The sequence below is a fragment of the Caretta caretta genome, chromosome 1, assembly GCF_965140235.1.
Source record: "Caretta caretta isolate rCarCar2 chromosome 1, rCarCar1.hap1, whole genome shotgun sequence".
NCBI lineage: Eukaryota > Metazoa > Chordata > Testudines > Cheloniidae > Caretta > Caretta caretta.
The window spans coordinates 280014815-280039093 of NC_134206.1; the positions used below are offsets into that span (position 1 = coordinate 280014815).

Genomic DNA, 24279 nt, shown 5'->3' on the forward strand with positions numbered 1-24279 from the left:
CTCAGATTCTACACTGGTTTCATAGATTCATAGATTCATAGATATTTAGGCCAGAAGGGACCATTATGATCATCTAGTCTGACCTCCTGCACAATGCAGGCCACAGAATTTCACCCACCACTCCTAAAAAAGACCTCACATCTATATCTGTGCTATTGAAGTCCCCAAATTGTAGTTTGAAGACCTCAAGGAGCAGAGAATCCTCCAGTATTAAGTGTCTATATTGATTCTTTTAGAACTGTCAGCAGACTTTGATGCCACTGACCGTGAAAACTGTCTTTTTTGTGGATAGAGATTGGTGGAGTTGAATTTGGATGAGTCCATACCTTCCTTTAGAACAGGACCTTGAATTAGTTACTGTATGACTCCTTATATAGTAAGTAGGACTAGAGGCTTCTATTCTGTCACCACTCCTTCAACAGAGAGATGGTAAAGTGAGTCGGACTGTAGAGCCACTCATATGTGATGATATTGCTCTCTGTTTCATCTGATCTAAATAATGTGGTTGCTCAACTTTCCTAGTATCAAACAGGTGTAGGGGCTGGAACAAAAACACAGATAAAAGTCTAGTGGAAAAAAACACAGGAAATTGTGGAAGTGATAGCTACCAACTCAGGGAACAATCCTGCTGATTGTTTCTATAGTTTGCAACCTAGGGGACCTGTTGGCTCTTCAGCTGCTTCCGGTAGTCCAGATTGCAGCATTAGCCAGGAACATTTATTTACACCAGCACTTATATAGCAGGTTTGAAAGCACTCTTATCTGATATGCTGAGCACAGTCCTCCATGCAATTTGTTACCTCAGATCAGTTGTCTGTACTGCACTCTACTATACCTGGGGCAACACTGAGAAGAACAATTAGAAATTTCAGAAAGTGCAGAATATGGCCATCTATTTAATTGTAGGGTTTTTCACAAATGGAAATTCTTTCACTTGTGCTGTAAAGTCTGCCCTACCCTACAATTAATATCTACTTTCAAGTCAAATTGTGGTTTTGATACATAAACTGCTTTATAATTTGGAGCCTGGATTAACTTAGTGTGGATGTGGTTCACAGTTCATGTTTGGAATCTGACAGTCCCAGTATTTTTATGCGTTGGGGCTTCATCTCTGAAATCACTTCTCCAAATTGAACCTGTTGTCCTTTTTTGTCATTTTGCAGTGCCTGTTCATTTATTGCTTTTTCTGAGGAGGTGAATCAAAGTGTAATAGATTTCAATAGTAATAGGAAGTGTTGTGAATATTAGTCATAATAGGTACCACTAAGTACTTGCTATAATATTAAATATGTGGTAAAAAGGTTTTATCAGCATGAGTTTGGTAGGGCTGTGTTACTTATTAAATCCATGAATGTGTTATGCAGGGTATCTAAAATGATAGCCAGCAAAATCTTTATGCCAGATCAATATGTATTTTATAGATCCCACTTATTTTACAAAAATTTGGAAATATTTTTAAGTTTTAAAATATGTATTGGATTTTGTTTTTCATTTCTGTCCTAAAACTTGGCAATGACCATGAGACCAGCTGCTCAGGAAATTACCAGGGATAGAAGCAAGTGCCTTATAGCATTGAAAAATCAGTGGTCACTTATTTACAATTATGTAAAGTTTTCCATGCTATCCCTGAAGCGTCCGAAGATATTAAATCTTAAACCTGCCACAGGTTAGAACTGACTATACATATCCCACACAATGTTCTTTGGGCTATAAAATTCACATTTTGGAAGGGGAAAAATGGGAAAAAAACTCAAAGGCTCTTTAAAACAAATGTGTCTGAAGCTCATCAGAGGTAAGAACTATCAGAATTCTACATCCCAGAGATGACAGCTTAGTGGGCCAAAGGGCAGATGCAGCAGTCAAAAGTGTATGGTAAACCCAGCTTTTCACAAGATATCACCATCACGTCTATAGAGTGCATATATATAACTATGAATAAATGCATACATACAAATATATATACAATCTCTCAGGTTCAGGATTTTCAATAATTGTATTTTGCTTTATTTTAGATATTTATGTGTAAACACTGAAGCTCATTTTTTAAATAGGAATTGGACTAATTTTTTAAGCAAGCTCTGAAAGTGGTGATATTATATAAAGCATTCATTCATTGTTTAAATTGTATGTTTCCTTGTGTTGAGATACTGCTATTTAAAGCCTATATCATGCTGATATCATATAGACTGTGTTTTTCTTTTAAAATTCCAGAATAGTGGTTTTGTTAAAGAACCACCTACACATTACCTGTGAATTGATTGTGAACTTGTTATGCACAGAAACATTCTTGTTGAATGTAGCTAATTTATATCTAGAGACATTCTGTAAATTTCTAAACAAAAACCAACCAAACTAAAAGAAATTTGACCAAAGCACTGTAAACATTTCTTGGAATAATGTATCAATTTAGAAAGAAACAATAAATAACAAGAATCTGAAGAATGGAAATCTCATAGAAGTAAACAATAGTCTTTTCAGTGTGTGTGAACAGATTCTGTTTGCGTGGAGATCCAAGTTTTAAATGTTGTTTCCGTCAGTAGCATAATCCTTTTAAGAAATAAAAAAACTAAAAATCTTTTAAGTCTTTTTATATTATTACAAAGCACATTTGAAGTGCATTGACAATATTTTGATAATAGGTGAAAATGCATAAAAGCATAACCTGTGCATATGCCTGGTTACTACTTGACTAAACTATTGAAAAGCATGAATTCAATTCCTCATTCCATAAATAATAAAGTAGTTATAAAACTAATGTTGACAGATAGTGCAGGTGTATCTTTCCTACTTTCTTGTTATGCTATAGATAAATACTGTAGCAAGAAAATATAGACGTTTGTTGATATGAACACCAGCTTTACAGAGTGAGAGGTAAACACTGGCTTAATTAAGTTAGGTCAGTATTTATTTCAAGAGACAAAAAATTTTGACCATAATAAACATGAAATCAGTATACTGTGTGTATTGTTACATATAGGATCAACATTTGATCAAACATTTGGAAATCTTTACTTTATGGTGATACTTTCTCAATGTATAATTTTTTTCTTTTAAATTAACATTCAGTACTGATGAAACCAAAAATTTAAAAACACAAGCTATTTATTTCCTCTGATGTATTTATTAAGGTCCGAAGGAATGTCAGCCAGTCAGATTGCCATTCAGAGTTTCTCCGAAGAAAAATATTTTATGCATCAACTACTGCTGAAAGAGAAACATACAGTTATGAAAAATAGTCACAAAATGACCACTATTTCTAAAGATATTCTTCATATATAGACTATGCATGAGATTTCAATGAGTTTTAACTATATAAGAAGTTAAAGACTCCATTATTAAGATCATTCAAGGCAATAGAAAGGTGTGAGATAGAATGCTAAATTTCTTAATGGAAAAAATTAATTAATTTTTACCGTCAATTTTTCAGAAAAAATCTCTAAAGTCAGAGAATGTGTTTTAATTTTGGGGAGGATATCCTGCATTCAGATATAACAAAGAGGTTGAATTCTTACTTTAAGTGGAAAACTCAACTTATCCCTAACCATAGAGCTGTGACTGGCACCTCCATAATTAACTGTTTGACACTGCTTCAGACTTTTGCATTCATTTCTGTGGAGGTAAATAATAGAAACTTGCTGACTCATCACAAGACTGCTTTTAGCCAGCCATGATTTTCACACTGTATGTAACAATACTTTCGATTTTTTTGCAAGTTTTGGTTGAACCCGATTAACATTGCATTAGGTCATCTTGTATGAATGAAAATTTAAAATATTCATCTGTTTAGCATGGTATAATTTGAATATACTGTACACTTCAAAAATTCTATTCAATTGAGTGGACTCTCTGTTGCCCCCTTTTTCAGATGACGGTTGCTGCTGGTACGAGCATTGAGAATAACATTCAAAGGACCATATCCTGCCCTAATGTATGTTCCACATATCTTGGATTTGTGTGTAATTTCAATGCAAAACCTCATTACATGAATTTGATATTTTGCCTTCCACAAGAATCTCATGTATCTCAGGGTCACCACATATTATACTACAAGTGGAGGTTTCAGCCTATCAAAATGATGAATTCCTGTCATTTTTTCCTGTATGATTTGACAGCTCAGCTAAATAAAGACTAGGATGATATATTCACAGCTCCTTCCAAGTTTACCTTGCTTCTCTCCCATCTGAATATTCCTGTCAGATGAAATCAGTAAAATAGCAATTAGCAAAATGAGAAAAGTAAGATGAGGGCACTTTTATTCTATTTTACATTGTACTGTATTGGACTTCAAAAATATCTCATACTAAATTTGGAAGGAAACTTTATTTTCTCTGTATTGTGTGACTTAAAATGAAGGTGAGGGAGGAGTCACTATTGATGGAAGGATAGAATAAGAAACCTATGTTTTTGTTAAAAAGAAACTATTGATTCACTTGTAGTATAATAGCTAATTTATCTTTTGCAAAAAGCCTGTTCTATAAGTGGGAACTCAGTGGCCCAAAGCCTGTCCTCTGATATGCAGAACATTAGTGGGAATTCAGCACATACTCTAAGGGCAGACTTTGGCTCTGGGTCCTACATTATGTCTTGAATACCTTGTATATTGAGCATTACTTTCTCTTGATAAAGATCACATTTTTTGTGGGGGAGGAGGCTATTGATCCTGAAATTCAAGACTTATTATTGCATAAAATGTAATCCAGGTAAGTATGATCGAGTTAGACCATACTGATAATTAAGCATCAAATGATTATTATTATTACTATTTTTGATATTGTCAAGATGAAACAGCACGGGGATACTGAACCATTCCCATCTCTCAAAAAACAAACAAACACAAACCCAAAACCTAGTTTACTGCAGAAACTTTCCATTTTTCAAGGAGCATAGAAGTTTCCAGTTTTCTGTAATGGATGAAACTGATTGGTATCCTGCTTCTAGCTATTTGGATGGATCACAAGTATGTATTTCTGGGCATCTATTTCAATGGGCCAGTGAAAACACTGCTTGATTAAGAACTGCTCTCTTGAATTCTAGTTACAGTTTTATCTGATGAGGCTAAAGACCATTTCAGGGTATGAAATATCCATGTAGAGGTTAGTCAGGAGGAATGGGAGAAGATGCCATGGATATACAATGCAAGATTGATTTCCAAATGGGGGATCCTCTCTCCATAACCAACCTGACTTTAACTCCTTCAAGGCAAGATCAGTCTGCTGATTTGAAGAGGTAATCACTTTCCCATCATTCAGATGTCATCTATAGATAAATCTTGAATTAGAGGACTTGAACCACAGGCTTGGCAGTGTACAATAATGTTTCAAACTCATACATAAAGACTAGTACTATCACTTCAAAGAAGCATAGGAAGGGTAATTTAAACATTAAAAATAATTGATAAAGAGGTCTTTAAAACTTAGGAGGACTTAAAGTATACTTCCTCCAGAAAGAAGTCAAAGATACAGGCCATCCTACAGCAACCTTGTACTCTTTGGGTGAAATCCTGCACTAATGAAAGCAATGGGAGTTCTTTTATTGTCTTCAGTGGGTTTAGAATCCTCAAGAAAGGATGAGAGGCCTCAATGATAAGCCAAAATCACAAATTCACCCCACTCCTCATTTTCTGTCTTCTCTGACAGCAAATTTTTCTCCTCCAAAAAGAAACAAAAAGGAAGTTTATGAATCCTCAGAAGACACTGAGGTTCAAACATAAGAATTGTATATACCCAAATATTTAAGGAATTGGAATATTCTCATAACTCAGTGAATAAGAAGAATTTTAGTGACTATTTCCCAAAGGTGAAATAGAGGACAAAGTATTTCTTATTACAATAACACTAATAAATCTTACAACAGGGTTGGAAGACTCTGGGCTTTAATAATCGCTTCTGAAGTCTCTTCACAAGTTAGAAAGAATTCCCAAGTCTAGTTTTCAAGAAAGAGAGCTAGTGCCCATTGTGGATTCCATCTTTATTGTAAACCTATAAAAAAGTCTTTCATATTGAAAGTTAATGTTTAGAACACAGATCCCATGGATAGAAAATAATCACACATGCACTCTCACAAGGTATAAAACTTCCAGCTTACGTTCTTAATGTGATGATTCACTCATGCCTTACTTCTGGACTCACTGTAAAGTGGCTTTAAGATCTAATTTTAGATTCTGACTATAGAAAGAAGTACAGTAAATCCAAAATTCCTGTAGACCTAATTGTCTGCTGACTTTCACTCTTTCAGTGCTGATGCAGCTACATATGCTCTTTATGGTCCTATTTAGAATGTCACTTTAATGAGTAGGTGGAAATGCCCTGTGGTTCAAATTCTGGTCAGGTGATTTTGCCTGTAACTTAAATTAAATGGCTCTTCTCTTCAAGGTACCATAAGCTTTTAAAAGATAATTTGGATGCTACCATAAAAGGGATTAATGCAAAGACAGTTGTTCTCTTTGACAGATACCTCAAAATAGGGAAGAAATACCTAATGAAAGAACCCCATATAGGTTCTGTGGTATGACAAGATATACAAATCAAGTCTATTCCAGAATTTCTCCTGCTTGATAGAACCAAGGCAGAGTAACTTCCACATAAGTTTAGAGAAAATTGCTTTTATTTCTAATGGTCTTTTCCCATTAAAACTACCTTTAGGGATCTGACACTCTTCCTGTGTCACAGAATAGGAATAAATCAGCGAAGACAAAATTATTATATTTACACCTCTACTCCTATAGAACGCGACCCGATATAACACGAATTTGGATATAACGCGGTAAAGTAGCGCTTCGGGGGGGCGGGTCTGCGTGCTCCGGTGGATCAAAGCAAGTTTGATATAACACGGTTTTACCTATAACGTGGTTAGATTTTTTGGCTCCCAAGGACAGCGTTATATCAGGGTAAAGGTGTATTATCTCAAATAGTTGCTACTTAGAATGTTGGAAGATTGCTTCTATCTAGACTTAGCAAAATAATATCTCATATCTCAAAAATTGGTAAACATATAATAAATCTTTTAGCGCTTGATCCTGCAAATATATATATATTTGAGCAACGTCAAATATATATATACTTATATATTTGAGCAACGTCAATATATATATACTTATATATTTGAGCAACTTCATTCACATGAACAGTCATACTGAACTCCATGAGGAAAGTTACTGGGGACAAAGGACCAGATACACAGTCATGTCAAGAAATATATTCTATATTTCATAGTTTACTGGAAATCAGGATGGGGTTTTGACCAGTTATTGACTTCAGATAGCTAAAAATTCCTAGAATACAAAATAATCTCACTTCTGTTGACAATTAAGATGCATATCTGCTTATACTATACCTACTGTCTAGCTGAAAGCCATCAATACTTCACTATGTTTGTTGTAGGAAATTGACATTGTCATGATTCACATTACCTTTTGGTCTAGCCTAGCTCCATGATGTATTATAAAAGTGATTCTCCCAGATCCACAGAATTATAAAAGTAAAGTTTCCATCTAATTTCTTATAAAGATAAACTAATAAAAGCTATTTCTTTCTGTATCTGTTCAAGAAGTGAATCTAGTAGTCTCCACTTCATCAAATATAGGTGTTTTAGTGAATTTAGAACTCCCTAACTCCCTCCCTGTAGCTCTGTGATTAGGCACTTAATTTAACACAAAAAGATATCCCTTGTTTCCTAGTCAATAAAGGATAAACTGATCTTTATAATCTGATCTTTCCAAAACTAACGTAAAACTTCATCAGATGATGTTCTTCACCTAAATTATGATATCATGCCTATGGACAAAATTGCACACTCGTCCTCTGATATATATCAGGGCTCAATAGCCTTAGCATCTGGAATTTCTTGGCCCATAAGAAAGATTAAACATCATGCTAACCAATTACTGCCATGATGCCTGGTCACCAAGAACTTGATAAAACTGATATAATCCAAAACTGTCCACATCCACCTAATAATGGCTTTGAGAAATGCATTATCAACATCTGTCCACTATGAAGAGCAGCCATTTACTACAATTGTTTTTGTCCCAGGAAAGAGTCAGTTTTTAATTTGCCTTTTATCTTTAGTTTTTTCTTTAATATTACTATTTATAACAGATCTCATTTTAAATTTTATTTTTAGAAATCCTAATTAATTATCATGTATTAATTGGTTTGTCTTTATCTAGTATTCTGTTAATTTTTCAAAAACAATCTAGCAGGTTAACGAGGCATGACATTCTCTCTATGTGTTAGTCTACCTTTAATTACACATTTGGTCAGTTTCCTCAGACTGAGGTGAGGTTCACTGGTCTGAAATTCTTCTGATCACTTCACGTTCCTTTTCTGGAGATTTGCACTGTGTGAATAATTTTCCAGTCAGGAACAGGTTTTGTTTTTGTTTTTTTCCTTCTTGTTAGTATCTCTGCTATTTCACACTTCCTTGAGAACTCATGGATGAATTTCATCCAGTTCTGATGATTTACTGCACTAAAGATTTTCAGAATTCTTCATAAATTCTTCCAGGGAAGCTTCAGATTTTAGAACTTATATTTAACAAAAAGTCCTGGCATTTCCAAAACAAGCCCACAGATGCACAGATACAAAATAATATTAACCAACACTTAAATGTCTCTAAAGTTTACAAGATCTAGAACAAGGAGGAGGTTTTAACGCTGGCACAAATCTCCCCAAAGAAAGATTAGACCTTTTGTTTTGGAAGGACCTCTTTTGTGATAAGTAGTACTCCTTGGGTCAAGGTAATGTACCAATAATGGCGATTACAAAAGCAGACCCAGCCCCAATTTTGAGTACTTTTTGCAGCTCAATCCAAGCCAAAAACTTTGCACATCTCTGTCCCATACACAGAAGGTTACCTAACAGTTGGTACTTACTTTCTATCAATACCAACCTGAGGTGAATATAAGCTAGAGAAGTGGAAAGTCTGCAGTGCATGCTGTCAACACATAAACCATCCCGTCTCCTGATAATTACGAAATTTTCAGTGCCAACAATTTTTATACAGGTGTATATACAAAAAAGAAAAAATATCCAAGCCACACATTTTGTATTGTATTTAACTCCAAACCCAAAACCAGCATACACTGTGAAATATTTAGAACTCCAAATTAAGTATTAATGATTGGTTTAAGATTGCTGACCCTAAGTTTAATTATCTGGTACCTTTTCATATAGTGACAGGACTACATTAATCTGAAATTCTCTCTAGTTTCTTCTAAATGCTGTGGGAAGCACAGGTTTACACGTTTGGTCCCAGGAGAATTGAAAACGGTGTATGAGTGCTTTAATATTTTTATTTGCTCTATCGTGATCCATCTTCCTCAATAGGATGCCCTCCAAAACTTGAAATTTCAAGTAGTTAAGAATACATTAGCTCAGCATTTTAATTACTTTAAATTAATTAAATATATTTCTCCAGGGCTTATATTCTTGGTAAGATAGAGCCATAGTATACTTTAGTTTACTCTTCTGACCCCTAACCTGATATTTAAAAATATTAAAGAGCGATTAAAATATGTGGATAGGATAGGTTGAGTATTATCAAACTACACAAAAACACTTTTACAGACTAAACTGAATACAGTAGACAGTGCATGTGATGTATTAAGTTTTGCTAATGTAAACATGTAAATAGAGCTCTTTTTGACCTTCAACACTACCTGAGTATTATATTGCTATTAGTAACAAATGTAAGAGGATATTTTAAATATAAAAGGTAATAGTACATTGACTGCAACACATGCAAAACTTAACATAAAACTGAAAATCATAAAGGAACGTTGCCATCTGTTCTCACTTCAAGTGCTCAGAAATGATGTTTAATATCATGGTGAAGTTACCAACATTACATGCACAAAAGGTAAAATCTAGATTGTATGTAGATAATTGGTCTTTGAAGTATGCATCTTCACCGTCTTCCATTACAGTCCCCAATTTACCTTTTGTCTCACACAGAGTTACTGTTCTCTTTTTCATTATTGTAAATAATTACATCAGAGAAGTTGAATTAATAAATTGATATTATAAATAATAAAATGCTATTTATAACTTGTACACTCCCCCTCAATCAGTGTTGAACATCTACCCAAGTAGGATAAGTGTTGTTATGCTGCCTTTCATATGAAAGGTAAAACCAAGGCCTCGTTCATTTATTTTTGCAAGAATAGTGTGCTAGCCTGTCTGTTTGGCTAAAGCCCAACTGAGTAATTACATTTTGCCTACCTAAAATTCCTTTCTAGTTTCATTTGCATACAGCATTCTTTCCACCCTGAATTGCTGGGAAGAGTTTCTGTACACAGTTCAAAAGTTGTTGTTTTCTGACCCACAGGAGGATGAATGTCTGTGATGGATAAAGTGATCTCTGTGTGCGTGTGTGTATATATATATATATATATATATATATATATATATATATATATATATATATATACACTGTGTATAGTTGCCAAGAGTTTTGGCATGCTTGGATAAACGTACACATTTTAAATTAATACTGGTAAATATACAATGCATTGAGACTGAACACTCTATTCTACTTTGCAAACGATCATCTATATATAGTTGTTCAGATGCTAGGATAGCAGTGTGATCTAGTAGTCAGAATGGGCTGAGAGTCAGTGATCTAGGTCCTATTTCAGACTCTGTCATTAATCTGCTGTGTGACCCTGAGCCTTTGCAAATTGGGATATTAACACTCATTTTTATAGCTCTTTGATATTCTCAAATAAAGATTGCTATATAGATACAAAGTATTAATTTTTGGTGTCTTCCTGTAAAAAATAACTTCTTTTTTAAATCACAAAAGTCATAAACTATTATATAAATTGCAGATTTGTTTATGGTGAAATGGGTGACAAGTATTCCAAACAATATTAATAATTGCCATATTTCTTTGCTTAGTGGGAATTTTGATAACTCATTCCAGTTCATTGTTATTTTTTTCAAATACAAACCCCTTCTTATTTTCTTCAAAATATATATTATAAGAACAGCAGGTTGAAATGAAATTATGAAAACTATCAAGAATAATGGATAACAGATTATCCACATTTCTTTTACCTAGAGGGATTTCCTCAGCAATATATTGTAAACCTCACATTTTATACCAGCAGAGCTGGAAATACAGGTTCACATATCAGCATAGTAGGTCAGTTCTTCATCCTTCTCAGGAAGATACATTTAGTAGTATGCAGTGAAGTCCATTTTATTCCTTTGGACATACAGTCCATATAATAATTCTGTAATAAAGTAGCAAATTGCTCATACGTTCTTGAGCAAAACTTCCCTTGTGTCCTTTAAAACACTTAACTGCCACTTTCTGGCCCATAGGTAATTGTACTGTATGGTGTTTGTGAAACACTTTGGGATCCTTTAGGAAGATTATAATATGAGAGAGAGAAAAAAAATTGGTTTGGCAAAATTCTGGCACCTCCAGATATGGTGGTACTTGGTTTTCCTTGACTAAGATTGATAATTTAATACCCATGTTTCCTTGATTTCTTTTTCTAGGCCAAATCCTGTAACTCCCACTGACTTTTGTGAGGTTGCTCATGTGAATAAAGTGAGCAGGACTTGAGCCAAAATGTATCTACATTTATTTTCGAACTATTTTGAAGCGCTTGGAGTTCTGACTTTTGTTAGGAAATAGATGAGGGCGTATGTGATAGAGTGATAGCGAACTATGCCGTAAACAAATAAAATAACATCTGATGGGCTCATTCTAACTGGCATTAAGAAAGCTGTCTGAAGGTAAAGGAACTGGAAAAAAATAATATATTAAAAGCTGCTTTGTTATTCATGGCAGTTTGGCCTGTCACTACTCTCTTTAGTGGGCTTTTCAACTGCATTTCAGCAAAATATTTTGTCTTGGTTCAGAGGACAAAGTACTTCTATATTTTTCTCTGGGTAGGGATATGTAATTGTATGAAGGTCATTGCTCACAACTTGTTTAAAACCTCTGCAAGGTCAGCACAGTACATATTGTTAACAAATGTACACAATTCTCTTTATCCCCGCATAGTTGTATTCCTTTTTGCGGGGGGGAGAGGGGAGAGGTTCAGCTCATTTGGCACAGATTTCAGTTTCATGACTTCAAAATATCACAGTTGCATTGATAGGAAAGTCACATTCATGGTGTAAAAATAAATGTGAATATATAAACAACATTAACCAGAAAACGATAAAAAGGATGCAGAGAATGTGACGGAGATTCTGTTACTTATAATTTTGTAGAAAATTTTGAAGTTAGACTACTTGTGAGGCGTTCTGTAATGAGCTATCTAACATTCCTCTGAATATTGGAGAATTCATGTTTTTTGCCATTTTAGCTACAAAAAGTAGTTGTTTCTATTTCTCTGCAACAAAATAAATGCTGTTTTAAAATGTATTTCCAGACAGTATTGAATAATTTGATCTATACTGAGAGTAGGATTGTGGTTTGTCTGGGGAAAGTGAGAAGAAAGAATTTGATATGGGACAGCGGGCAGCCATTTTGTGCCAAGAATGGAAGATGTTTCCTAACCTATAGTCCTGGGTCTTAGTTTTGGGAATATGTGTATATTTTGCTGCAAAAATAATATATTATTAGCCTTGAAAAGTTTTGTCAGATAGGTGAACAGGTTAAAGGCTTTCTCCCAGTGTTCAGATTATGATTGCAGCTGAAGGCTTAATTGTCTGGCACAGATGAGTCTTGAGTGTGATTGGTCTGGTTTCTCAAGCATTTCTGGGATATATGATTTATACCTTAGGCCTTTTTTGGTCTGGTTGTAAAGGGCATATTTAAATAAGTAAACTCATCTTCAGTTTCTTTCACAGAACTACAATAAACCTATAAGCATTATTATGCCATGTTCTGTTTAACAAACTAAAAGGGAATTTTTTTTTTATTAAAACTCCAATTATGTCCTCTTGCTAAGGAGAACATGTCCATTATTGGACCCAGTGTTGCTATTTGCTGAGAGCCCTCAGCTCCCATTTAGGCCATGATCCAGCATAGCACTTACGTCTGTCCATAAGATTGGGAGGTACAGGGAGGTTTTGTTCTGCAGTTCAGGCCGCATATCAAATAATTGAAGGCAAATGTTACTATGTAACACAAATGGAAAAAAAGATTTAGTCTTTTGTGTAGCCCATAGGTCACTTCATGACATTCTTGAGATTAATTTTCATAAGTAATTTGTGATTTAACATTTCCCTTTACAGTTTATTCATGTATTTTGTAATTTATTTGGGAATTTTAGTTCCCAAACATATGTTGTTTCATTAAGAGTAGTCTGTTTGTAAAATGCATGTGAATTTTTAACAGACAATAAAGTCAATATATTTTGGGGGTCAGTCTTCAGTTTTGGCCTAACTCTGCTCCATGCAGGACCTGCAGCTGGTGTGGCAAAGATGGCTATACATCTCTTTCATTCCTCACCTCCCGGTCCTGGGGCCAGGTGAAGGCTAGTTTAGCCCTGATACAATTTAGGGCAGCCTCAGAGTTTCTGGAAGTTATGCGCATCTGCAATGGCTCTAAAGGGTACAAAAGTCCTTTGGCAACACCGTTCCCCCCAACATGATCTCTGTACTGAGGCAGGTGTTGTGAGGCAGGTGACATAGGGACAGTTACACTAGCTCTATGCAACTAGTGGATTTAGCTAAGCTAGAGGCTAAGCGGACCACTTAAGTCTGTTTAGAGTTTGGTTTCCACTGTCAGAGCAGCACAAAGCAGAATTAACAAGGGACAGACTCTGGTCTTATTTTTGAAATTATTTATTTATTGAAAAAATATCATTATAATAGCCAATTTGTCCTCGTGAAACTTTTTTTATCCTAATAAAAATTAATCAGTAATACACACAAAGTATGTGTGTGAGAGATTGTGTATGTATAGGATATATTTCTCTCACACACACTCACACACAAAATGTAAATCTGCAAGAAGATTTCAAATGGGAATACATTCCCATTTTTGTCATCTGTACAGTAAACCAAAAATAAGAGTGCTATATTTCCTTTAGTAAATTGCCAAGTCCAATTATAAAAAAAATCATTTTGTGTGGTGATGAATCATGTGATAGTATCTGGGGAATCTTTGAACTAGCAATGGGCATCTCATCAAGGCTCTCGGAAAGTAATAGTTCTTTTAACTAGAATGACCTAAATAATACCATTTTTTGAGATCAGGTATTGAAGACCAACAGAGAAGAGTATAAACTATAGAAAATCCTTATAAATATGATTGAACTACAAAAGATTGCTCTGTTGTTCTGGAAGCTATCTTTTTATATGTAGTAGTTTTAGTGGAAAGTAGATATCAGGATGCATCTGTGAGTTTTGTTGTACAGTTAGTTATATCGATGTGTGAGTATTTGTGGAAGAGAAACATGAAGAAAAGTCTTGAGAATCCTTGAACTCCCAATACCTACAGAATATAAAGAGCACACAATGAGCAAATGGAATGACATTGGACCCCTTTGTATGTTTGTTTTTTATTAAAATCTAAATCAATATTTTCAAAATGTAGAAGAACAGAAAATTACTAATTTGTCTACACACAAAAACTAGTTCACTGCAGACTATTTAGTTTGATAGGCTTGATTTTTTTTAACAAAACCTATTATTTTTTGAAAATAAAGATTTTCCTTTAAAAGATTGCTCCAACACAAACTGACGTCTGGCATATAAGTGGACTTGTTGATCACATTGTAATGAAAATGTGTTTAACTACTGACAAGGGCCATTATTGAATTTATGATAGACATAATATTTTATGCAGAAGAACACTTGTAAGCACGGTTCATTTCCCAACTTTCTAGCAAACCCACACTGTCTTCTTTGGGTTGTATACAGATATTTATAATCAGATCATATAAAATTCATCTAATTCTCTGTGCTGATAAATTTCAGAATTGAAATCAATTTGAACAGTAACTCACGATATGGTATCCTGCATCTACCAGTTGTATTACTAAACAGTTCAAAAGGAATGAAAGTTCAGAGTGAGAATCATATCTGCTATTGTTACGTGCCTTTTAATTTGGGGTTTATTGTGCACAGCCAACACTCATTGTATAGTAGGGTTAGTTCTGTTATTACTACAAATTATTCAAAGTTTATTCCAGGCAACTTCTAAGAGGTACCAACTCAAAAAGCAGTGTGCTAACAAAGAATCATAATCTTGACTTGTAAGAATATTTTTAGCCATTTAGATGAAGATAAGGATAGTCAAGCTATTACCATGTTTCATTCTGCATATGAAACATTAATTGTACTAATGAGTAAATAGAATAGTCTGAACTAAAAATAACTTAAAGGTATACGACACAACCTCTATTTGGACCGAAAGGAAGAAAAGCTTACTTTGTTCTTAAAAAACAATATCAACCATGGTCCTCTATGGGTCCAACCTTTAACTGAACTCTTTGGGCCTTTTGCCTGAGTAAAGATTCCAAAATTTGCATATGTGTTAATTTTTCTGTGGTCTGTACTTGATACTCAGAAAGAGAAAGGACCAAATTCTGCCCCAACTTACCCTCTATGAAACCCAATTGAAATCCAGTACAAAAGCCACTCAAACATTTGGCACTCTGTCTACATGCACAAATGGCCCTCTGTAGATTATATCCTGACAGACATCACAAATCTAAAGGAGTTGGCGAATGTGATTGCAGAGCCATTGGCCATTATCTTTGAAAACTCATGGCGATCCAGGGAAGTCCCAGACGACTGGAAAAAGGCTAATGTAGTGCCCATCTTTAAAAAAGGGAAGAAGGAGGATCCTGGGAACTACAGGCCAGTCAGCCTCACCTCAGTCCCTGAAAAAATCATGGAGCAGGTCCTCAAGGGATCAATTCTGAAGCACTTAGAGGAGAAGAAAGTGATCAGGAACAGCCAGCATGGATTCACCAAGGGCAAGTCGTGCCTGACTAATCTAATTGCCTTCTATGATCAGATAACTGGCTCTGTGGATGAGGGGAAAGCGGTGGATGTGTTGTTCCTTGACTTTAGCAAAGCTTTTGACATGGTCTCCCACAGTATTCTTGCCAGCAAGTTAAAGAAGTATGGGCTGGATGAATGCATTATAAGGTGGGTAGAAAGCTGGCTAGATTGTCGGGCTCAACGGGTAGTGATCAATGGCTCCATGTCTAATTGGCAGCCGGTATCAAGTGGAGTGCCCCAAGGGTCGGTCCTGGGGCCGGTTTTGTTCAATATCTTCATAAATGATCTGGAGGATGGTGTGTATTGCACCCTCAGCAAGTTTGCAGATGACACTAAACTGGGAGGAGAGGTAGATACGCTGGAGGGTAGGGATAGGATACAGAGGGCCCTAGACAAATTAGAGGATTGGGCCAAAAGAAATCTGATGAGGTTCAACAAGGACAAGTGCAGAGTCCTGCACTTAGGTCGGAAGAATCCCATGCACCGCTACAGACTAGGGACCAAATGGCTAGGCAGCAGTTCTGCAGAAAAGGACCTAGGGGTTACAGTGGACGAGAAGTTGGATATGAGTCAACAGTGTGCCCTTGTTGCCAAGAAGGTGATTGGCATTTTGGGATTTATAGGGGCATTTCCAGCAGATCGAGGGACGTGATCGTTCCCCTCTATTTGACATTGGTGAGGCCTCATCTGGAGTACTGTGTCCATTTTTGGGCCCCACACTACAAGAAGGATGTGGAAAAATTGGAAAGAGTCCAGCGGAGGGCAACAAAAATGATTAGGGGACTGGAACACATGAGTTATGAGGAGAGGCTGAGGGAACTGGGATTGTTTAGTCTACAGAAGAGAAGAGAATGAGGGGGGATTTGATAGCTGCTTTCAACTACCTGAAAGGGGGTTCCAAAGAGGATGGATCTAGACTGTTCTCAGTGGTAGCTAATGACAGAACAAGGAGTAATGGTCTCAAGTTACAGTGGGGGAGGTTTAGGTTGGATATTAGGAAAAACTTTTTCACTAGGAGGGTGGTGAAACACTGGAATGTGTTACCTAGGGAGGTGGTGGAATCTCCTTCCTTAGATATTTTTAAGGTCAGGCTTGACAAAGCCCTGGCTGGGATGATTTAATTGGGGATTGGTCCTGCTTTGAGCAGGGAGTTGGACTAGATGACCTCCTGAGGTCCCTTCCAACCCTGATATTCTATGATTCTATGATTTTTCCACAAGACCTGTGCCTCTTTCTAAATGAGTCCTGTGGACAAAATAGTATGTGATCATTAATTAAAGGCTATACCATAATGCATGTGCACAAGGAAGCTGAATTAAGGTTGCACAGCCAACCTTAATTCTGGCATTTCCTAACTTGAGTGCTTGACTTTGCAACGTTAATAATATTCTTTTAACATAGTTTTATATATATGTGAATGTATATATATATATATATATGTATGTGTGTGTGTGTGCATATACATATTGAAATTAGAGTACTGGGATGTAAGATTAAGCTTTAACACCCAATAATTTAGGTTTGCTGAATTACCAATAATTGTGCCACACCAAAAAAAAACAAAAAAAAAAAAACCAACAGTCACAGAAGGGATGATTCTAGATGTCAGTATTTCTTCAGTATATGATGAAAGCTTTTTTTTCAAATTAGAGTAAGCAGAAATAATTTGAAAGCATTTCAGTGTTTGCAAGTGAAATTTTAGAGAAAATGCACGTGCAAAAGATTGTTTTAATTTCCTTAATTTCCTTCTCAAGAATGTTTTTGGCATGCAAATACATAATGCTTTATAAAACAGTGATCACATTCAATCCAAGGACAGGAATTAAACTCAATTTCTGTTTCCCAAAGGAAATTCATCCTTTCAAATAGAGACTCTATACTGCAAGAATACTGTATTGTATATCTCCTAAGTAAACAATATTAGTTTTAAACTGATCTGATTAGCTGTGTTGATGGCCCCCTTCTGTTAATAAAAATACTGTACTGCCAGTCTTGATAATACATTGTGAAGTAGTTTACACTTAAAAACAAAGAATTGCAGACACTGAACTTGAAGGGGGAAAGAACCATGAGTCAAAGACAAGATGAGGGCAAATATTGCGGGAACTAAGGCTTTGACTTTTGTTGTGTTTTGGTTTTTTTAATGGGATCTGTGTGCCGACAAGCAAATAAAGCAACCTAAGAACAAAGCAATAGACAAAATCTAAGGACTGGTGGAGTCCCTGATGGAAAAGATTTCATTAAACTAGTGCAATTTGTACAAGGAAAAACTCTTGCCCTACCTGGGTTTCAAGTCAACAAAGATCTTGCATGTGGAAGCATGCTACTGATTTCCATCAAAACATAATAAAGTATGTATTGCTAATGAAGCATGGGGTGTCTACTTTTACTGATACATGGGCTGTGGAAAGAATTCTTGTGACAGCCCAGAAATAGAAAAGATTGTTACGGATGAATGTGTTTTTGTTTCATCTGTTTCTGCCTACCCTCTGAGTAGTGAATGATAATTAGACATAGCTGTTCTGAGTAGTGTGACCTCTGTTCAAAAACTCCTGGGAAAGATTACTGAGAGAAAAAAAGAAAACTAGATGCAAACTCTGAAAATGAACCATCTATGAAAGACAAAGCTGACTGATGTGCTCCTTCTTCTTAATTCTTGATTTATGATCTGTTTAGTAATTGCCCATATAAGTATTTAATCTTTCTGTGAAACACACATTGCTCTCTCTGATCATGCCATCCATGTCACAAATGGTGTTTAGATTTTATCACCCTGACTTCCTGATTTTTATGTATACTACCGTTTTCTACTGTTCTGGTAAAGGACATTTCAGGTCTGATCCAGCAAAGCATTTAAGTATTTGTTCAGTTTTAAGCACATGCTGAATGCCTCAATACAGGAAAACATTCTTATCTAAAAAGACACTTATGGATGCTCCAATTTTATGTAGTTAAAGAACTCTTCTGGACTAGAGGGTTCCTTTCTGAATTTATATTTTGAAAGTAATATAACATTAATTTAGAAAAATGAATAGCAAGAGCTTACAGGAAGTGGAATGTAAAGATTTTACTTGAAGTTTAAAATAAAACATTTCCCTTTTTTGATGATATACCATTACTACTGCATGCACAAACACTTTCTGTATTTCTGATTGACTTTATTGCCATTCTGATTTGGTCATCCTATTCCTGGGTCCTCAGAAACTCAAAACCTAGTATGAGACCGAAAGGTCTTGGTAATTTTTTCAAACATAAATTCAAAGAATTTTCAAAAATGTAGATTTGCCTTTAAAATGTGTTTGATCTTTTTGCAGCACATGTAACAGTCAGCCTGTCTGTGACAAATATTTTCTCAGATGGTTTAGAAACAAATAATACAATATTTTATATAGAATCACAACTTTCATCTGAAATGTTTCATCACAAAACATTTTATACCAGAAATGGGCAACAGGCAGCCTGGGGGCTGCATCCATCCTGCCAGATCATTTTATTTGACCTGCCCACAGGCAGGGTCACAGCTACAGAATTTTTTAAAAAAGGAAAAGATTTAGTCACACCCTTGAGGGGCGCAGAATTTGGTAAAGCTGCTGCTGCCTCATATTGTTCTGCTCGGCTTCACTTTGCCCAGGCTCTGACTCCACCCAACTCCAGTTCCTGCCTGCCCATTGGTTGATTGTTTGGAAGCTGAGAACCAATCAGGTTCTGGCCAGCACCCCTCCATCATTGGGCAGGAGCAGGGCACAATTCTGCCAGTGGGGAGGGAGTAACCACAACTGGGTGGTGTAATGGTGGAGCCCTTTCCCTACTAGCATGATAGAAAGGTCGCTGGGACAAATCTGAGTGGTGTTGTGACCAGCCCATGGGCTCCTGGTTCTTGGTTCTGCCCCACGTGGCAGAACCTGTGTCCACGGGGGAGCAGAGCGACGGCCGAGACAGGGAACAGCAGAGAAAAAAATTAAGAAACAATGTTATGATATTTTCATTTATTAATCTCCTGCTCTTTTGCACACTGAAAAAAAAGGTTAGTGAAAGATTTATGTTTAAACTGTTTATTATTAATTATTATTATATCACTATTTTTAAATAAGTGACATTTGTATTTAAGAACACTTTATTTTTGCACTATCAATACACAAATAATTGTATGTTAACATGGTGTATTGTAGCAAACATTTCTGAGTTTATGGCTCTGCTCTGACAAATATTATGAGACACACCACAGTGGGGACTCATTGTAGTGGGATTCTCCTCTTGGACTCCTCAGCATGTGTTATCTGGGGAGGACAAATTGTATCTCTGTGGCGTATAGGGGAAGGCCTTTTATCTTTTATTTATGATTTAGTTGTTGTTGGTCCTGCTTTGAGCAGGGGGTTGGACTAGATGACCTCCTGAGGTCTCTTCCAACCCTAATCTTCTATGATTCTAAGATGAATGTTAAAAAATTGTGTTTAAAGTTTAACAGGGCAAAACTCTCTCCCTTTTTTCCATACTGCCTCCTAGCCCACCTGTGCACCCTCACCACTCCTTCCTTTCCTTTTTTTCCCTACCGTGGGCGGTCCTCCCTCCACCTCAAACATGAACAATCCTTTTATCTTCTCCTGGTCATCTGCATGGCCTTCAACTCCCTCACCCTTTTCTCCTAACCCCACCTTTGCTTTCTCTTTATGAACTCCTTTCCTATGAAGCTTCTTTAGTGCCCAAAGTTCCTCTGTAGTTCTACCCACTGTTCCTCTCTCCTGGACTCCATTGTCCACTGCACCAGGTATTTATTCCCCACTTCCTCCTGTTCCCTCCAGTACCCTGTCCTGTTGTACATTTAAGTGTTATGAACAATCTTTTCAGGGACCCAAAATAAAGTTTGCCCTGAAAAATATAAATATTGCATCGTTCTTTAGGATGACTCCTTCTATACTCTGAAAATTATTTTGGTCAGCATGGTCACACAAAGGTGAATGTGTATTATTCCTGAGCTGGTGTTGTAGGCAGGGAATTTGACTAGATGCAAGATGAATTAGGACTTGCTGTTGTGTTGGATTGATAGGGTGTATGGAAAGGAGTTGGTGGGGAAAATCAGGAATTATGGGAAGTTCTGTGATAGTATCTAGTTGTGGGAAGAACTGGAATTTGTATCAGGAGGGAAAGCAAAGATAGTAAAATTGATAGAGAGGTTTTTGGAATGGAATAACATGACACAAACAGAACAACTGGCATTTCACAAACATATGTGAGAAGATGTAACAAGTTGCATAAATTGTGGGAAAAAAAAACTTCACTTGATTTCAAAATGGATTGAAGTTATAAGAATGGCCTAATTCTCTGCAGATGTAAATGAACTCCTCTCCATTGACTGTGAAGTTTTTGCCTATTTGCACCAAGAGAAAATTTGACCCTTGATCTCTTTAAACTGCTACTTTTGAAAAAGTGAAGAAAAATAGTAGTTGTTTAAAGCATTTGCCCCACACTCCTTTGATAGGTCTCTCTCTTCTTACCCCCATTCAAAAGCAATTTGAAATTTCTCATAAGCTTAAACAATTGTGCTGTTCAGTCCAATATAATTATTGAAGCTTTATTAGGAATTGTTACTGTTGTTAAATTAGTTTTCCTTTTCATGAGCAAATATCTTCACATTGTATGCTACAGTTTTTTATTTAAGCAATAAACAGTGCCGCTTACATTCAATATATAAATAGACAAAGATCTAGAAAGAGTAAATTACTTTCTCAGCTGGTTTAATTTTAAAATGTTAAGTTTTGGCAAGAATAAATATTTAGTTTGATTAAGAGAATTCAGCATCTGTTTTGAGATAGTACGGTTACACGGTTAAAGTATTTCTTCTGAAAAGATAGTAAATGACGTTTGTGTTTTTCAAGGTTGATGGTTTGATTCGTATGTCTGGGCATTTATCTCTTGGTCCTATTTTGAGTTCATGTGTGACATTTTTCGTGTCAGATTTTCAAATAATATAAACAAAAATGTAGCATGATGTATCATAAACTATATGAAATGGTAGTCTCTCATTAATTTTCTCTACTCAACCCCGTACATTGGTTTTATCTCAAAAACCATCCCCAAATAGGATGAGAAAGCAGAAAAAGATTAGGACTAGGGATACCACATTGTATTTATTTATTATTTCTAAATATAGATAAACAATGGGACGTGTATGTCGTAGCACTCACCACATTGTTTAAACAAGCACAGCTGCACTCACATAGATCATATTAGGCCACACTGACACCATTTCTGCTTACGCAGGAATAAACTACATGGGGACTGGAAACCACAGTGAGTTTCAACTTGCTGTTTCCTGTGAATTCTTCAATCAATAGGATGGGAGAGGTGGGTTCATCTCCCAAACAGTGTCATTATTTTATTCTTCTCTTGAATCTATTGATAACTGAGATCCACTGGAAGTGAAGGACCACTTCACAGGGCCCTTTATGTCAGATGACTGGAACATGGGCAATCATGCCAAGTAGTTGGACCAGGAGTCAGGCCTAGTGATTAGAACAGGAGTCAGGAATCTGAGCCCAGGGTCAGAGGTCAAATACCAAAGCCAAGGGTCAAAGTCAAAATCAGAGGTTAGGAACCAGTGTCAAAGGTGAGAACTGGGTTACCTAGATTGAGGTGAAGCAGGAGCAAGGCAGGGGCAGGGCTGAGAACAAGCAAGTACAGGCCACATGCTTTGAACAACTGCATAAATTGCTGCTGCTGCTGCTGGGTTTAAGAGCCAGTCTGCTGATTCTTCCAGCCAATCAGGTGGCATAGCCAACCAGGCAGCCCACTGCAGGCCAGCTGTACTCTTTAGGTGGCCTGCAGACTGGCTCTACTACAGGGCCTGCCTCCTGACACGTACTTCCACACTACTGTCTGGCTCCATTAGCTCCTCTTCAAAGACAGCATAGCTCCCCCAGTCACCTTTGATCCCTTGCAGGAGGACAATGGGAGTCCAAACTGTGCAGGGGGCAGCAGTGTAAGTAAATGCAAACATCTGCAGTAACTTGCTTTGACCTGCAGTTCATTTATGGAGAGTCTGGCAGACACCCTCCTTGTCCTTTCAATCTCTGCAGAGTTGGGACCTTGCAGAGATTCTGTGGAACTATGTTTGTGAGGAAAGGGAGAGTAATAATGAAGGTGGCTTTCCTTCCAATTTCAACAATTCCCCCTCACATCCCAGCTGTGCCAAATTCCACTGTGGGCCAGTCTCAGAGGTAAGGTGGGGGGCAAAGGCAGTATTTTAAGTAAAATATTTTCATAATGATTAACTATTCTTGAACAATTTCTCCAGTGTATTAGTCACTGACCTATTTTTCTTCCATGTCAGTTACCTATCTTTCTGTCAACATATACAGATGTTGAGCAGTGGAAGGAAAATTCCACTATTAATTCAAATCAGAGTTCTCTGTCTGTATTTGTGTCCCAGAAGCATAATGAAGTTTTAATATCTTGTTTCACACTCTCACACCGTGTTAATATGAATTCTGGTGGTTAGAGCCTACCTGATGTTAACGTTCTTAAGACCAGTTTTCACAAGAGTGAAATCCAAAATTTTAACAAGTGTATACTGTTACTTAATTGTTCAAAACAAGAAGCGTGACACACAACCACAGGTCCAAGGAACCCACAGACAAGTAAACACATACAAGAACAAAAGAAAAATAAAGAGAAGGGAGAGGGGAAAAGGATGAGGGGGTGTGATGTAGTAGTTTTTCAAACCAAATCTATCTCAAATCCTCCCTGTTGACTTAATCTTGTGAAATCAGTGAGAGGTAAAGTGTTCAGCAGTTGGGCCTTGTTCTAAATATCTAACATTCTCATTCCATAGACTTACCTGACACTCATCTGACCAGGGAGTCCAAGAATTATCATACTCCCAACCATTTCGTATTTCTAAACTTGTTGGAGGTAGTCTCTATCTCCTCTAGATGGTAGTTTAAAGCTATACCTTTCTTCTGACTTACGAGCAATGTTCCTTCTAATTTTTGACAGGCCGTGTGTGCAAAAAATTTCTTCTGTGCAAATTGTTGTGCTTCTTTGCAAATTTTTGTGCGTGCGGTGTTTTACCATGTGCGCAGGGTTTAGGATCTGTGCGCACGCACATGCTCACAGCTTAGTGGGAACAGTGCTTACCAGTCCCTCCTGCTTATTCCTCCTGAAGAATTTGTAAGGGAGCAACTCTCTATAATGGAAAGAATGAGGAAATGCCACTTAGATTGCTTTGCACAATAATCTTGCATGACTAATCTCTAGTATAACAAGGCAATATACCAGATGGAGCATGACTGGTAAAACACACACACACACGGAGAATATAAAAACAAGGAAAGCAAAAGGATTGTGCTAGTGTGTTCTGGCA

General features: G+C 36.5%; 1 protein-coding gene across 7 annotated transcripts in view; it reads left to right on the forward strand.

Annotated features, from left to right (window-relative positions):
• PPFIA2 (PPFI scaffold protein A2) overlaps positions 1 to 24279 on the forward strand; it is a 614806-nt gene that overhangs the window by 276057 nt on the left and 314470 nt on the right. For 4 of the 7 annotated variants that reach the window (XM_048835681.2, XM_048835683.2, XM_048835680.2 and 1 more), the window contains one exon: positions 3866 to 3928. The exons of the other annotated variants lie outside the window; for them this stretch is intronic. In XM_048835681.2, coding sequence (XP_048691638.1) covers positions 3866 to 3928 — 63 coding nt within the window. The remainder of the gene's footprint in view (positions 1 to 3865; positions 3929 to 24279) is intronic. 7 annotated transcript variants of the gene reach the window in all.